We start from the raw sequence: 17,845 nt of genomic DNA on the forward strand, positions 1-17,845 counted from the left end.
AAATAGATGTATAGATGCAATAGATTTCTAACCAATATAATGATGTCAGAATAAATGAATTTATTCTGACATCATTATTCGTGTTAGAATGAGAAGGGTAGGAAAGGAGATAAAAAAGGGAAAGATAAAAATATAATAAATGAAACCCGTTTTAGAAAATTCATATTTAGTTTTAGATCCCATTAAGCAGACAATTTGTTTATTGTAACTCTCATCGCTTTCCATAGTGGGTATTGACAACACCCTCTGATTCGAAAGACTAGGATTTAATCCCCTCTGGGATTCGAAGATCATTTATATGCACTTTTTCAATTGAAAGTAAGCTAACCAGTTCTACTTTCTTCTCTGAACACCCGGGGTTCTTCGCTAGTAGTTTCTATTACAAATTCTTGATATATATATATATATATATTTCACTTTCGTCTGTTGTCCTTGTATCTTTATATTTCAAGAAAATTCATAAGGAAAGACGAAAGATGAATCTTTTAACAAAAATATACTCATAACAAGCAAACTGTCTCGAAGGACATACGCAATTAATTCTAATTCTAAGCAACTCCAACTTCTGCTAGAGAACACACGCGCATCAGGTACATCAGACTATGTAGATTGGAAGATTTACTGTTAAAATTAAGTTTACAAGAAGAAATTGCTCGATTGTAAAGAGAAATAGGCCGAATACCAAATGAAGATAGAATGGCAGACTGACGCACATATACTGTATATTTAATATTAATTTTGTAATACTATTAAATTGACTCTATTTTATTATTAAATAAAATAGAGTCTCATGTCCCCCCCCCCAAAGAATTGAAAATTTGTTTCAATAAGATATTGGACTTATATATAAAGAAAAAAAAAATATATAATCCTTCCTAGAAACTTTTTCGTCAATAATTTGAAACATTTTTCAGCAGCCTGCTAGAGTAAGAAAAAATATTTTGAATGCTAAATACTTTCAGAACTGCATAGCGTAACAAATAAATCATGACAGCTTTAAATAGCATTACTCTTGCAAAAGTTTTTATTCCTAACCTCTAGGCAAGTATTTTATTCTTTTAATTGCAAATACACTTTTTTTTTTTGGCTCTTTCTGTTACAGATGTTCCCGAACTACGCTTAGCCCTTGGTGCCAATATACAGTACACCGCCATAAAAGAAGGCAGTGATGTCTACTTCGACTGCAACATAAGGGCTACACCTTGGATTAAGGAAATGGAATGGAGATTTGAGAATAGACCTTTGCATGGTAATAAAAGCGCCGGCATCATCATCAGCAACCAGTCGCTAGTATTGCAGAGCGTAAAGAAGCATCACAGAGGAAAATACCAATGTGTGGCTACAAACAGTGAAGGAGAGGGAAAAAGCGAGGAAGTTCTACTGGATGTTCAGTGTAAGTAGAGGCTTCTAAACTACACTGAGAGGTTAAATAATAAAAAACACTTCAATAAAACGGTGTTTTGTTAGAAATCGGAATTTCAAGTGAATATAATATACGGTAATCGAGTAAGATGGGAGGGCTGAATCCATTTGAATGATTTGCTCGCTCCTTGCCTTTTTATTGTGTGTGTGTGTGTGTGTGTGTGTGTGTGTGTGTGTGTGTGTGTGTGTGTGTGTGTGTGTGTGTGTGTGTGTGTGTGTGTGTGTGTGTGTGTGTGTGTGTGTGTGTGTGTGTGTGTGTAGGACCCAGACTGACGAATAAATAGACTACATTCCTCAAAATTGTGGCATTCCAATAGTTGAAAACTGGCACTAGAAACAATCATAAAAATAACAAAAAATATATTCAGTAGAATATAAGCTCAATATTGTTACGAGAGAGAGAGAGAGAGAGAGAGAGAGAGAGGGAATGAATAAAGAATCAATCCGTCATCGAATAGTACTTTTTTTTTTCATTTTTCATTTTCGTAGTTTCTATTACAAATTCTTGATATATATTTTTCACTTTCGTCTATTATCCTTGTATCTTTATATTTCAAGAAAGTCCATAATGAAAGACGAAAGATGAATCTTTTAACAGAAATATACTCAAATCATGAACATACCCTCTATAAATTGTTATTACGCATCATTTGGTGTCCCATGAGTGGTAATTAAAATGTCCCCCATGAGCAGCATTTAATTCTTCTCATGCTGTTTCTAGAATTTGTAGTACACTTAAATTCAATGTTATAATTCTTTCAAAATTTGAAGCGTCCATACTCGTAAGTCAACTGTTCTTTAATATATTCTTAGGGAAAAAATCGCGTGAAGCTAGTTAGTGCCGTATTTCGATTCAATGTTAAGATAATCTTTAATCTGACACTGTTAAAATTGGGATATCAGAAATTGCTGCTGCATCTTGGAAATTTTTTTGGGATTAATTTTCCCGAAAAAAAAAAGCCTTAACATTTCATAAAGCAAAGATCACAGGATAAATTAAAAAAAAAAAAACATCAATGAAAGACAAGTATGAAAACCTCAGGATCGTGTCTTTCAAGTAATACAATAACAGGCAACTCGTAAAAAAGCAAGAAACTCTTATAATTCCATCGGGCATTTCCATAGGATAATCTACTTAGCTAAAAGTGTGAATTTATTTGTTATCCTTACTATCCCCTCCCCCCTTCCTTCTATAGTTATTGAGTAATAACAACCAATATAAATTATTTTACGCTCTATCTTCTCTATTATTTTTAATATTATCAGTACTAAGTAGTTTCAATAAAACTCATAACATTAATATTGGGATATTAATTTAAAACCTAGAAAAGAAAATTAGTTTCACACCGAGTGGTGAAATTCATCTCCACCCTAAAGGCATTTACAGACACCTGTCTACAAATAATTTGAATCCACGACCTACTGGTTAAAGAGCAGTACTACCAACTCAACCAGCCAAACCACCAAAAAAAAAAAAAATTATTAAGAAATTAGGATATTTTATACTTTCTTAATACATGGGGAAATGACAAAGATTCCCGTGTATTATCTCACGAGATTGTTCAAAGGTTAATCCTTCATTTATTTAAAAACTCCACTGGAAGTGTTCCTTTCAACATTCTCGTTCGTCCTCAGAAGGGTTGAGGCTCCTAATCCTTGTTTTGAGGGATGAAAAAACCCGAATTTCCGGGAAGAAAAAACCATCCAATCCCATGAGACCGGCTAACATTTGAGTGAAAAAAAACCCTGATAAAGGTTCCTCTGTCATACACGGAATTCGAATCCAGGTCTTTCCAACCAAAGGGCTTCGCCCATACCGAATGAACTACTCCCTTTAAGATGTTATGTGAGGGCTTATTTTTTTTTTTTTAATTTTTCTAGTTCTTTCGTTTTGTTATAGCATCTACAAACAAGTTCTAAACATAATACATTGCTTTTGTGAGTTGAAAAATTAAGGCTAATTTTAGTTGAAAGGGAAAATTTTAAAAAATTTCCTGTATAATAATAAGATATAAATATTATTACATTTAAATTTAAAAATTAAATAGCCACAGACGTTTTCCAACAATTGACTGACACTTCAAAAGCACATTTGACGTATCAGTCAATAATCCTCAATAATCTAAAGTCTACATATCTAAATCTATGACTAAAAATATTCATCTGCTTTATTCCTTACACACAAACGTCTTTTTTTTTTTTTTTTTTAGATTGGAATTGCAAAACTGATTGAGATATGATAGCGCACGTTTATATCAACCAACAGTAAGAATAAGCTTCAGTTCAACAATAATACGAGATAAAAAATAAAATAAAATAAAAAAATACAAGCGAAAATGATTGGTTGTCGGAAACATAATACTTGAAATGCAGCCAAAAGATTACAGCCAAATGCATTTTTGCTAATGCACGTATTTTGTACTTTATTCCAATACCAGTGTTTTTGTTTGTCAAAAACAGAATAATATTAAACAAAGAAAGAGAAATGCTGTCTAAAATATTTATAGACATTTTAGCCTTCTATATTATAGTTCATAAATATTATTTTATGGCAAATGCGTCCTATTACCATCAAATTACTTTCGCTTCCATTTTTAATGCATAGATTTGAATACATACCAAATTATATCTTACTTTCAGTTGCTCCCGTGTGCAAACATATTCAAGGAAGTGTGTACGGTGTCACAAGATATGAATCGGTTAATGTTTCATGCGAGGTGGAAGCAGATCCGCCTGATTTAAATTTTCGATGGGCTCTAAATAATTCGGTGGAAAAGGTGGATATTCATTCCTTCGTCAACAACGGAACCACAAGCATAGTGACGTACACTCCGAAAACTATGCTAGGCTACGGGATCTTATTATGTTGGGCGAAAAACAGCATCGGTGTCCAAAAAGAGCCTTGTGTCGTGAGGATAATACCGGCAGGTGAGAAGTTCCATCATGATATTAGTCTTTATATTTAAAAATAAGAACAGTTAATTGAGTTTTATTAATTTTTTGCAATAGCATTATATTTCTTCTTGATTTGCGTTTATTACTTGATTTAAACAGTTGTTTTATTTATTTATTTACTTGCTTCAATATGTTTTCATTATTTTATTATAATAATAATAAAAAGGAAGGCTTTTTTCCTCCTTCTATTTATTCTATTTATTTATCTTCATGTCGTCAATAAACAATGCTTATTAATGTATATATGATGATAATTTTTATGTGTGTATCCCTCTGCGAAATGTAGACTTGTATGCTCATTCTGCATTAGTATACCAGTGTTAGGCTAAGGAAATTACTCTTCCAGCTCTGAGCTGTCTAAATACCAAACATGGAACTTATTTGATGATATTTCAGACCTTCAGTAAGCAAGATGTTGATTTCACACGTGATGAAATTCATCCCCCCCCCGTCCCACCACCTACAGACATTCACAAAACTGCCATATCCACATTGGGTTTCCAATCCATAGTCTATTGGCTATCCATAACCAATAGGCATTGGATTGCCTAAAAAAAAAAAAAAAAAAAAAATGTAATTCATTTAAGGTAAAGTTCAGACATTTTTATAAGGTTTGTGAAACAAATGTTCTGTGTGTAGTCGTGTAAATGTTCATACATTGATGCTTAAACCATGCCTTCGTATGTTTAGTTTTTTTTTTTTTTTTTTCTCAAAATCGTTATTTATTTCTTCTACTTACAAGCAATTGCAGTGTGATTTGGAATAGATCGTTATACCAACGTCCACCAACTCCGAAATGCAAACAGGGATAGTACCTTGATCTTTTAAGAGCGATTTTCGTTAAATAAAAATATTTAGAAAAAAAAAGAAAAAAAAAACATGAACAAAAGTTTTAAAAATAATTTTTTAAAATATCCTTGGCTCAAATAAAAAAGGAATAGACTAATCACTATTTGGTAAACATTTTTTATGTTAAATAAAGTAAAGAACGGGTTTTCTGATAGTTCAGTAGTTCATTGAATGAAATAAATAAATGTGTGATGTTTGCAATAAAAAAAGCGGAAAAACTCGTTACCATTTTTATTGCAAACATCACTGATCTGTTTTTCTTAGGTGGCCTATGCATGTGCAGGCTGCCAAAAAAATTGCTCGCTGAAGTAGCTTTTTTACCGCTACAGTTTTAAAAATTGACCTTTGGCATTTTAATCACAATGTAATTATTTCTTTTGTCTTGCTATTCTTAAAGTAAACATAAAAAGAGAGATTTCTACCATTCCATCTGTGGCGAATTCTTCATGCTTGCTGCGCAAGCTCATTAACTGAGAAAGAAGTAATATTTATTTGTTAATAAATGCATGCATTTATAAGTATTCTATATTTAGGGTTTTATTTTTTTAGACAGAAGCCGTCTTAAGCTTGCGCGGCAATATTTGAGCTTTGCGTTGTGTACCGAAGGCCGATGCTTGCTCGTCTAGGCAAAGCTACCTCGGCTTGCTCGGTTGTAGGCGCTTCCAGGTCCTCGCTGTGGCACTGTGATTTCATGCGCGCGCATAACCATTTCCGCTCCCTTCACGTCGTCTTAAACACAAGGGCATACGCAAACAAAGTAGCTCTAGCCAGTGAGCTTCAGTCAACCTTTACAAGTGTGCGTGTTTCTTGGGAAAATTAAGTTACAACCAATTTTTTATGACGATTGACCAGTTCATAAAAAAAAGAACCGTAGGGTAGAATTTGTATTCAAGTAGCTAAATTGAAAAAGATAGAATATCATTTGTAAAATAAATGTTGTATGTGTATAATTAAATGTACATAAGTTTCTAGTCGATCTAATCCGAGTTAGTCGATCTCTGGCACTGGTTTTTTCTCCCGAAAACTCGGGTTTTTCGTCCCGTAAACTCAAGAAAATCGACCGTAGAACCCACATTATTTTTTAGACATTAAATACGAGTGTTAGGGTTAGGGACCACGAGATGGCGGCACTTGTTGAGCCGTCACTCTTCACTGTGTGCCTCTTAATTAGTGAGAGCCTTAGGCCAGCTACCTCTGATTGGGTACCAGTGGAGATTGAACTGCCCACTCAGTCTCCAAAAGTGAGATAGGGCTAAAAACGGCCTCGCCTACACCCTATATATACGGGAATAAAAAGGCGTTAGCTGATTTTTTTTTTCTCATAAGTTTCTAAATACAGGTAACCCTTGTATAATGCGGATGTTAGGTTCCACAAAAATGCCGCGTTATATAAATCGCGTTATGCGAGACTCAGATCACATAAAAAAAAAAGTAGGGTTAGGTTCCGAAATAGTTTTTTTAAAGATTATATGAACTATGACATATTCAACAAAAAAATATTTTTATTTAATTCAGGTAATTCATGTAAGTTAAGAAAACAAATAAACTATGAAACAAATACATAGTATAAAATTATAAAAAACTTTAAATTGTACGTAAACTTCATTGCACATAATACATAAATGTTTTAGGCAAAATAAAATAAAGCGTATATTTTAATCGTCATCACTCTCTTCAAAACTAACATTTCGTAGATGTTCTTTATTTACGAGTGGCCGGATGTCATCATTTGAAATCTCTTGGACATCATTTGTATGATTCTCACTGCATATTTCGGCTGGTTTAGTTATCAAGAAGTCAGTAATAAGACCTTGCTTACTACTATGCTGCAATTTTTTATTAAGTTCATAATACGGAGTTAAACAAATATCCAATTACCTCGTGAATTTTCCGGAGCGCTCCATTGGGAGATTATTATCCATAAAATAACTTTCTTGCCATCCTTCTGCTAATTTCTTTAAACTGAATTCTTTAACGGATTCATCACAATCAGAATCTTCGGGAGAACTTTCTCCGTCATGTGGTTCGACGTCATCTATTAATTGTACCAGTTCCTCCTCATTTAAATTTATTTCTCCATCAGTTAATTCACTAATTTCGTTTTCAACCATATCGCAAAAGCGCTCTAAGTGGCTATTATTATAAAAATATTTTTGTTACATAAAAAAAATGACATATTGTACGTAACTCACCAAAAAATAACGTGCACAGCTTGAGATGAACACACTTATGATATTTAATGCGCTTTCCTGGCAGAAAACGAAGACAATTTTCAGTAATAAACATTTCATACGGTAACAATTGACGTACATGCGTGCTAAAGGGTATTTCCCCTAATATAAATTCGCTACTTATAACTACATGCGCGATACGGGCGGACGCAAATTTAACGAAGATAAAATTTGATTTAAGTCGCGCGGTGAAAAACATGTAAAAACATGATAAACACGGTGTAAAGACAATTTGTAGACTGTTTTTATCAAAGTTGTATAAGTACCGCGTTCAACAAGGGTTACTACAATTTGTAGACCGCGTTATATCGAAACCGCGTTGTATAAGTACCGCGTTATACGAAGGTTACCTATATATCGTTTTAAACGGCCAGTAATTCATTATCCCGCTAATCAGACTTCAATCACACCTCTCACTCCTTCAATGATAACAAGAGCAAGCTTGAATTTCAAGACCAGCATTCGCCCCTGCATTCCATCATAGTGGTCTAGCTAGATGCTTCTAATTTGCGAAGTTCATGAACTTCAAAAAATTTACTATTTACTAAAAATGTTATTAATGGGCGGTAGATGGCGTTGTAAGTAGATGTTGGACAGCGACGTTGTGTGTAGATGGAGGATTGTGTGGAGTTTCCTTTCACAATTAGTTTCTTGGAAGTGTCCTGCAATAATATTTATATATTTTTTTTTTAAATAAATGAAGAAAAATATTATAGGCTCAATTTGTTTAAGTGTCTGCTTATTTTTAATTTGATTGTTTGTTACTCATTAAAGGCAATTTAATTGAATTAATATTGAAAATTAAAATCTAATCCGCTGATTATAATTTCAGTTTCATTTTCTGATCCTGGTTTGAAGTTTCGCAAATGTTTTCCGTACATTACGTTGCACCTTTTCTCTCCTCATTCCTGTTTCTATTCCGAACAGTGTTTTACTCAGATCAACAACAGCGAGCATTCAAAACTTATGATTTTGGTAAAAATATTGCCAGCTTCAAAATTCTTTTCCCTACACACTTTCGATATATTTTTTTGTCATGAACGTAAAATAGACAAACAAAACAATAAATGTTATTTTGCTGCTATATTTCAGTATATTTAATAAAAATACGACTTTAAAAAAAAATACCTTCGTGAAGAAATGCACTTTATCATGGTCTTATTTGCTAAATATCATCAACAAAACACAGCTTATTGCAATTTTTTTCACGGACCATCTGAAATAAACAAATAATAATAATTGTCATTATTTTACATTTTTCTTATCTTTATTTTTTATATTTTGTTAAAATTTTTATTATTAAATGTGATATTTCAGTTTATTTATTTATTTTTTTTATTTTTGTTAAATTTATCATTATTTATTATTTTTATTTTTTCGTTATTATATTTATTAATATATCTAGATTAATAAAATTGTATTTATATATTTATTTATTTATTTATTATTTATTTTCTTTATTTATTATTTATTTATCTTGGTTATTTATTTATTTATTGTAAACGATTAAAAAATCACTTATTTCCCTTCTAAACTATCTAGATTGACACATCAACTGTTTTTTTTACTTCAACTTTCTAAATCAAAGAATATTGCTATAATTTAACAGTAACTTTTCATTTTTAACTCGAAATATGCATATGAAATAATATAATTTTTTATAGCTTCACGTATTATGTGACAAATAAAACGCAAATCACTGGGTGTAGATAGGATATTAATTTTTATTTTAAATTTAAAATGTTGAGAGATTGCTTAAACGTGCTCATGCGATTGTAATATATATTTAAAATAATAAATAAAATAATAAGATGTGTGCATTTTTGTTAAAATCAGAAGTGATTTCTAAATTGTTCTTTTTGAATAATTTGTTAGTAATTACATTTCGTTTTCTAAATAGCAACTTCCGTTCTTGCTATGTTCTTACTCTGCAGTTTAAAACGTGTAACCAAACTGTATTCCTTGCTTAAAACTAAAAATAAATAAATGATTGTTTTACAACGAAAGAAAAAAAAATGAAAGAAAGAAACTTAACTCGCTCATTGAAGAAAAGATTTAACTTCCACATACCCTGTGCCTTTAGTTCATGCAGCAAAAAATAAATGCACGCAATTTAGAGTTAATTATTATTTCTTCAATTGCATGCTATAATATATTTTCAATAACAAACCAACGACCTTTAACATTATAAACTATGTGTATACTAGTGGCGCCATCTCTTGTTTTAATTCTTCTTAAAATAGTAATATTCATTTAATAAAGGCTAATTCGATACCGTGCATACAAATAGAAAGGAAAACGAATAAATAAATAAATAAATAAATAAACTAACAACTAATAGGTAACACAAATTAGTCGTAATAATAACATTAATAAAAAAAAGAAGACAAATAAAAAAAAAAGAAATAAGTTGTAGTTTTTATAGATGCTATTAACGCCCTTGACAGTCGGTTTTCTTTTTCCAGGCTAAATATTTACTGTTTCCATCCAGGTCCTCCAGAAACAATCAGAAATTGCATCGTGACAAATCAAACGATAAATTCCCTTACGGTTGAGTGTGACGCAGGGTATGATGGAGGTTTGAGACAACAATTTCATCTGGAAGTCTACAATTCTGCCGTAGAGCACCTGCAGGCTAATATGACATCAGACAGTCCCGTCTTTACTGTTGAGGGGCTTCCCAGCGGTACATCTTTTATTCTTGTACTGTATGCCTCGAACGCGAAAGGGCGGAGTAATTCTGTTGCTCTCTTGGCTAGTACTCTTCTTCCTGCAGAGAGAAGAACAGGCAAGTGAAGATATTAATAATATTTCAGATTTTATGATAATATTTTGCGTGGTAATTAGATCGCAGTTCACTTTAAGCAATCTCTCTACCTCTCTCTATCATTAAGAGCCATTAGAGACAGGCGAAAGTGCAGAAATCTGCAAGTCAGATAAACTAATTTATAATTTAGCCTTCAAATTACCTACTTTATCCATTACTTTTTATCTAAATATACGTAGAACATAATTTCCGTTTACACACCCTTTCTTCTCATTAAAATTCTGTTTACATTAAGTTAATAATTACTATACATTTACAAATACGATAAGTTTAACCGAAATTTATAAAGAAAATAAGTCTTTTGGTCAAATACTCGTAGATCAAATAATGAAATGAGCAATGGCAGACGATTTTCGTTTCATGGCAGATAAGTGTTTAGATAAGCCTAAACATATTTCGCTTGCCAATTTTTGATTGCATTTCAGGAAATGTGGAAAATTATCTGAATAATAAATACGCCAAAAAAAAAAAAAAATAGTTACTGTTTTCTTTGAAGGATATTTTCGAAATAGTTTCATCTAGTGTATTTAATTTCCAAATACGTTATATGGAAATTAAAGTTTATTCAAAGCTTTAAATGTTTGTAGAAATTCATTAAAATTATGATGGTATTGCATTTCAGTACAGTTTTTATATATTTCAATTTATATGTAAGCCAACATTTATAGTCAATTTAAACATAATAGGATCATGTGACTTTCATTAGTTGTTTAGAATTTCACTGCTTAACTATTCTAGATTTCTGCAAAGAACCTCCGCAAACAATAACATAAATGGAATTGCCGTGTTCAAAACAAAGTACAGTTGTATTACTTCCGAAGCATTTCGTGCTATGAGGCCAGTATTACCAACTGCTAATTGCTTGTGTTCTCCTACATGTTAGCCTGCTTTGGAGAATGAAAAATCCGAGTGTCTTGATAGATCTTTCCATCTCTAAATGAGACCGGTTAATTCATTTCAGTTGAAATGAATATCGTTTTCAAACTGATAAAAAATAATAAATAAATGGATTATTTAAAAACCGAAGAGCTAAGTTTGGTTTATAGAGCACGGTTTCAGGACTATGTAAAAAAATAAGTAAACGAAAAAAATAAATAAAAATATAAAATGGTAAAAATTCTCTATCTCCTATGCAAGACATAGATATTATGAAATCTAATTCACTTGGCATTTATTTAATTTTTTTTTATGTTGTCACCACCCACGAAAGGGTATTTGTAAACCTATAATACATTGGGTACTTTGAGTGGGCTGAGGATTATTTTTCTATTTTTATCAGTTTTATATATTTCTTTTTGTATTTTTATATAGTCCAGAAACCCTGCACTAGAAACAAAACATGGAGATAAGGAGTTCATGGAACTTTTTCAAGCCACTTCAGGCCTCCAGTAAGCACCTTCAACCGGACTGAAGATAAATGCGGTGCTTACCTAGAGATGTTTACTCCATCAAAAAATCACATAAATTCAAAGAGCACAAGACGTGCACCACATTTTGCTCTAAACTGGAAAAAAATAAATCGCCCCCCCCAGATGTTAAAACTTGTTTGCGAAGAAGAAACAATCAGCACAACTCCAAATATTTGATGGGTTTCATGCTTTTTTGGATTAATGGAAGCTCACAACTACCATCATCGTCAACAATCCCATCCATTTTTGAACTATGAAAATAAACTCCAGTTGTTAGTCAACTTATAGATAGTGATCCATATATTTTCATGGTCAATATCTGAGCATCATCCGTGAGTTAGCTAACCAACTGGAAATCTTCTTTGGATCATACTAAGGCACTAAGACAAAAATTCTGAATATACGATGGATTACAGCAAAAATCCCGCTTTATCTATGCATAAATATTTGGCTAAGCCAGCATGATTATTGTTCTTCACCTTCCTTAATTCCAGTATATCTCAACTTACAAATGCATGATGTTTTCAACTTTTAGGGAAAAACAGTTCGTTTCCTCTTAGAGAGAGAGAATGCGCGGAAATAAATCAATACAATGACACTAAAGAAAGTCTCCAATGTTATAAGTTTCGTAAAGTGGACATACTTCGAAATAGAAACTTCAACAGTACAACTTGTATTCATTGAAAGTGGTTTAATGAAGTAGACGAATATTTCTGCGTCATTAGAAAAGACAAATTACATTAAGAAAGATCCAAAAATACGTTTTTGTATGTTTAAACAGAGCACAAGAAAGAAATTGCAGGCATGTAGAAATAATTTGGAAGAGTTAAGAGAAGAGGCTGCAGATGATAATGATAAATTCTTGATAACTGCACTGAATAGGACTGACATTACGTTCCAGCATATATATGAATCAATTTACTTGGAGACAGAAGAAAAACTTGTGCTAAGTACATCCTTATTGACAGATTTTAACAGGAGAAGTAGGTTAAAAAAACCGTTGGTGAACAACTCAGAATAGTGGTGTGAAAATCGTAGGTAAAACCAGTGGCGGCTCGTGGCTTGAAATCTTGTGGGTGCTGCAATTTTCGAAATATACATACACACCGTAAGTACAGTGTATATCTGTTTGGATAAAATATCAAAATTATGGTAAAAAAATACATAAATAAACATGAAAAAATATTTTTGAAAATCATGGACAACTACAGTGTTCAAATAAAAACTTTAGTTTAATATAACTAAAATTTACATTATCTTACTACATTCTCTACGTTGTCTCCATAATTTTCAAAAATGTATTCGGATCACCGTGTAAGCTTAAAAGAAAGGATGAAAAAATATTGTTTATTATCGATAAAATTATACGGTTTAGTGTAATTCAAAATTATTTAAAACTAAACTATATTCTTCTTGTTTTGTTTCATGAAAAAATAGTGTTTATTATCGATAAAATTATATAGTTTAGTATAATTCAAAATTACTAAAAAATAAAATCCTTCCTGTAATTGTAATTAAAGTTATGGATTTACAATTTTTGGATATTACAATTAAATCCTTTAATTGTAATGTCCAAATATTTAAAGAGACGGAGTAAACACGATAAGCACTACGACCACTCTACTACTGGCGCAAACTGCATATAAACAACAGTGGAACTGCACGACACACAGTGCCGCATTACGTTAATAGCTCGCATCTCACTATGACGTGCATATGCTTGCGCGCGTAGCAGTGTGACACTGTGGTAAACACAGTGCTGCTAGCGTCCTTCGCCCTCCTAAGTGCTACAAGATGGATTTTTATTATTTTTTATACAAAATAAGAGAATTGTATAGGATTGTTGATGATAAAATTGAATATTACAAGCAAACATACAGGGTGTTCGGGATAAATTTGACATATTTATAATTAATTATATTTTTCCGTAAGTTACATGTATTAACACACACTTCTCTTCATTTAAAAGTTTGGACCCTTCTTCATTCATATACAAGATGTCAGAAAGGATGGATAGCTGGAACCCACCTGAATCATGGAAGAGAATAACTTGTATCATGATGATTCGTGCCCGCCATCAAAATAAGGATATTACGACTGCTGCCCAATGCTCCCTGAATACAGTAAAAACAATCAGGCATGAACTAGAGACTTGCAATGGTGACTACGAGGATGTAGCAAGAAGAAAGATCCCTAGCAGACGATCTGATTGCGTTCGTACAGCAGAATTCCTCGCAAATCTGCAGGAACAGGTGTTGAAGAACCCTGGCATTGGAATTCGGGCTTTGTTCGTGGAGTTGCTAACTGTAGTCAAGCCCTGGATAACAAGGGTAGCCAATGGTAGGCCGTATGTATGGCAGCAGGATTCGGCCCCTTGCCACACCTCTGGGAAAAGTCAAAAATGGTTGTCTGAAAATTTCTACGACTTCACCAGTCCAAATGTTTGGCCTCCAAACTCCCCAGACCTTAACCCCATGGATTATTTTGTATGGGGCGCAGTTGAAAAAGACACCAATCGCACTTCCAGTAATACAAAAGCCCAGTTAATGGATAAAATTAAAACAGTTTTTGCGGCCCTTCCCAGGGAGACTGTAGCATCAGCTTGTTCGAGGTTCCGAAGCAGAATTGAAGCTGTGATCGATGCTAATGGTGGTTATTTTGAGTAAATCTTGTTGATAGTATTGTAATTAACTCTGCCTGTAATGTTTTTTTGTCAATTCATTAAATTTAATAGATACAAAGAAGATTTTCTTTTTCCTTACGAAACTGTCAAATTTATCCCGAACCCTGTAAATAAATTAATAAATATATTTATATATCGAGAAAAATTGGGGGTACTGCAGTTCTGCAGTGCCTATGCACGAGCCGCCTCTGGGTAAAACTAAGGTAGTGAACAAGTGGCTTCAAACACGTAATATTTAAAATAGGTGAGCAGAGATAACTTCATATGAATTCCTTCTATTAAAGGCTGCAGCCCTATCGTACTGTGGATGAACTAAGGGTCAGATAATCGAAATTATAGAGATCAAATAACTTCTCCAAGAGTCTCCATGCCTCCAAAATTATTTTACTAGTTCCACCTAACTAGATTTGGTTATTTGTCGTTACGGCAAACGTATAATTTGTGTGTCTGTCTGTTAATTGCGTGTGGTCATTATGTTTTGCAGAAAGGATAGTTTCAGAAGAACAATCTTCACATTTCATGAGTTCGAGACAACACGAGAGACAGAACAAGAATGTCTCACAAGATCTGATTAAGTTCAAGACAATCAATGAATAGACCAGTTTAGAAATAACGTGTGATGTAAAACAAAACTTAAATGTTGCCGTTACTGTTTAAAAGTATAAAAAAACACCACAAAAGAACAAAAGTTCATTTTGTTTTTTGGTGTGTTGCGTTTTCCAATGCTACTGCATACTAGAACTTCATCATAGCTGTACACTGAATATAAGTGGCCCGGGATAAAATTAGAGAATTCTTTGGGCATGTTAATTGTCTTTTTCATCCATGTTACAAAACAGTTCATCGTTAAGGCAATTAATTCTATTCTTTTAGGATATCAAACATACGAGACGATTACTAAAGAACTTCCATCTTCAGAGAGAGAGATGACCAATTTGAGTACAAAATCAACATACAATAAAGCATTTAAGTACTCTCGTTAATAAACGTAACGGTTATTACAGAGAAAGCCAGTGAACGAATTCAATGACTGACAATGATGTTATTACGGTCTCCATGTGGGAATCAATGATAACGAGAAAATCGAATTCGCGACAGAAAATTCCCCATTTGGTATTCAACTGATGAGATCGTTGATCACTTAAGGATTATTTTGATTTAGCTTCCTATTCAGAAATTGAAAAGCCAAAACAAAATCCAACAAATGACTAAGGAAAGGATGAGTACTATGGAATTTATTTTTAAACTATTTAAAAGCTGTGAAATATTTTTTACTGCTGTTTAACTCTTGGTAGAATGCTACCATCGTCAACTTAATAATGTTCAGCTGTAGACCAAATTGTTATTCACAGTTTCCTCCCGTGCACCAGAGACAGAACATCCGACATATTTTCATTAATTAAGAAAAATCTTGAGACGGATAAAGTTATATTTATATTAGAGCTGAGAAATGTCATGCAGTTAGTTTTAGTGCACCGAGAAGAAACACAGAAGAAAATCTCACCATACAGAAAGCTCCACTTTGGATAATTTTTCATCATTATTTAAACAAAATACTGTATTTTTTTGGCTTACTAATGCTAAAATCTATCATATTATTAATTTAAATGTGAAACTATCCCCAAATAATGAAATATAAATTGCTGTTGTATTCTTGTAGCTGACGTTGATAATTCTCCTGTAAGTCCAATCCTGGGAGTCCTAATAGGTATTGTGGCAGCTTTAGTATTGGTAGCTATTATAATTGTTATTGTCATGAGGTGGCAGGCCAGAGCACCAGAAAAACATAAAGGTGAGTTGGACCATTCATTATTTATTTTTTATTTTTTTTAAATAATATATATAGTTCACGAACAACTGGGAGGCAGACTTGACGACCAACAATTTGAGATGCCGGCTCAAAAAACAAAGGACCACTAGGTCCCTATTCAAACGACTAGCCCCCCCACCCCACCCATCTCTTATAGGTTCATCATCACTCACAATGTCTCACTGTACTTTCCCGAATTCCTTATCCATAATACTCCACTCGAACTAGCTGACATCCTAATAACATCACCAGTTTGTAATCTTAAACCATATACGTCCTCGTGCATAAAGTGCATAATAAACGAAAAGAGAATTACTTTGACATTTTACAAAAGACTTCAAAAAGTAGCAAGATTCCAAACATAATTGGACCTAATTTAGACATCTTATACTTTTATTTTGTCAAAGAAAATTTTCTTTATATATAATAAAAGCCTTTTAAATTTGGAACCCTTCTTGGATAGGTTAGAGTTATCTTTTTATCATATTTTATTTTATGTATAAGAAAGTTTTTTTAAAAAAACTTTGACCTAACCTGGTTGTCTCCCAGTAAACTAGTTGTCCTGTCACCTAGTTGGCTGTCGCCCAGTTGACACCGAGCTAATATACCAGTTCATTTATTTGAAGTTATAGTTAACGGACTTATAGCATTGTTGATTTTCTTATATCATATTTAGTACAACAGCATCAGAGAATCTAGTGCTCATAAATCTATCTCTGATAACGGATTTAATCTTTTGTCATATTATTGTTTTTATCGCTTAGCATGACACATATTAGGATTTCACATTTTTTTATTTATTCTGGATTAAATTACAATATTTTCCCGAATTATTTTAATAATACAGTGTATATTTTGTAACAGTTTTGTTAGTTATATTATTTTGATATTTTGATACGTATTTTTTCTCTTACGCATCCAGGTCAATTCATACAAGAAGAAATTAAAAAGTAAGTAGACGACTTACAATATTAATCATTTAAATTGTTTTTTCATAAACAAATCTCAAGAGTTTTGTTGTGTGTTTAATCGATAGCTTTAATGGAATTCAGTTAAATTTAGTTTGGGTTAATTAAATATAATCGATGCGTGGATTATTTGGATATTTGATTTGAATTTTGACATTATCATTTGTACATAATAATATTCGTGATATTTTTGATTTGATCACCTATTATTTAATTAAACAACGAAATTAAATGAACAAATATATCAGAACTTGTCTCTATAAAATTGTTGCTGATCTCATACATGAAGTCTCTAAGCGTTAAAATCACCAAAATATGGAATATACATTATGCACCAAAATAACACAACAGTAATTAAAACTTAGGTACTGCATTGATTTAAACTGTAACTTAGCAATGAATAATGACATAGTCCAAAGGCTATTTTGAAGATTTGTCGTTATTCTTCGAAATAATGGTAGAAAATGTTCCACAAACATGCCTACGTTGATGTGATGTTGTTGGTTCAAAGAATGCGGTCACGAGATACTTTGCGCTTTTAATATATTCACACAATAAAGCATCAGATGGTGTGAGGGCTATAGACGCCATAGATAAGAGAAGATTAGTTCCCAAGAGATAATGAGATTTGGAAGGAGTTTCTAAGGCCCTCTGTTGTCGTTCAGAGGGTATGCATAGTCGCACCACTACG

The 17,845-nt window shown here is 32.5% G+C and overlaps 1 protein-coding gene across 1 annotated transcript in view; it reads left to right on the forward strand.

Moving 5' to 3' along the window:
- LOC150093776 (nephrin-like) overlaps nt 1-17,845 on the forward strand; it is a 200,110-nt gene that overhangs the window by 171,354 nt on the left and 10,911 nt on the right. Inside the window, exons 6-10 of the mRNA XM_090413068.1 lie at nt 1,103-1,393; nt 4,063-4,350; nt 9,949-10,245; nt 16,037-16,168; nt 17,109-17,136. Of these exons, the coding sequence (XP_090269194.1) occupies nt 1,103-1,393; nt 4,063-4,350; nt 9,949-10,245; nt 16,037-16,168; nt 17,109-17,136 (1,036 nt within the window). The remainder of the gene's footprint in view (nt 1-1,102; nt 1,394-4,062; nt 4,351-9,948; nt 10,246-16,036; nt 16,169-17,108; nt 17,137-17,845) is intronic.

The sequence above is a fragment of the Typopeltis vanoorti genome, chromosome 23, assembly GCF_054136105.1.
Source record: "Typopeltis vanoorti isolate ZY-2024b chromosome 23, IOZ_Tvanoo_1.0, whole genome shotgun sequence".
Lineage (NCBI taxonomy): Eukaryota > Metazoa > Arthropoda > Arachnida > Uropygi > Thelyphonidae > Typopeltis > Typopeltis vanoorti.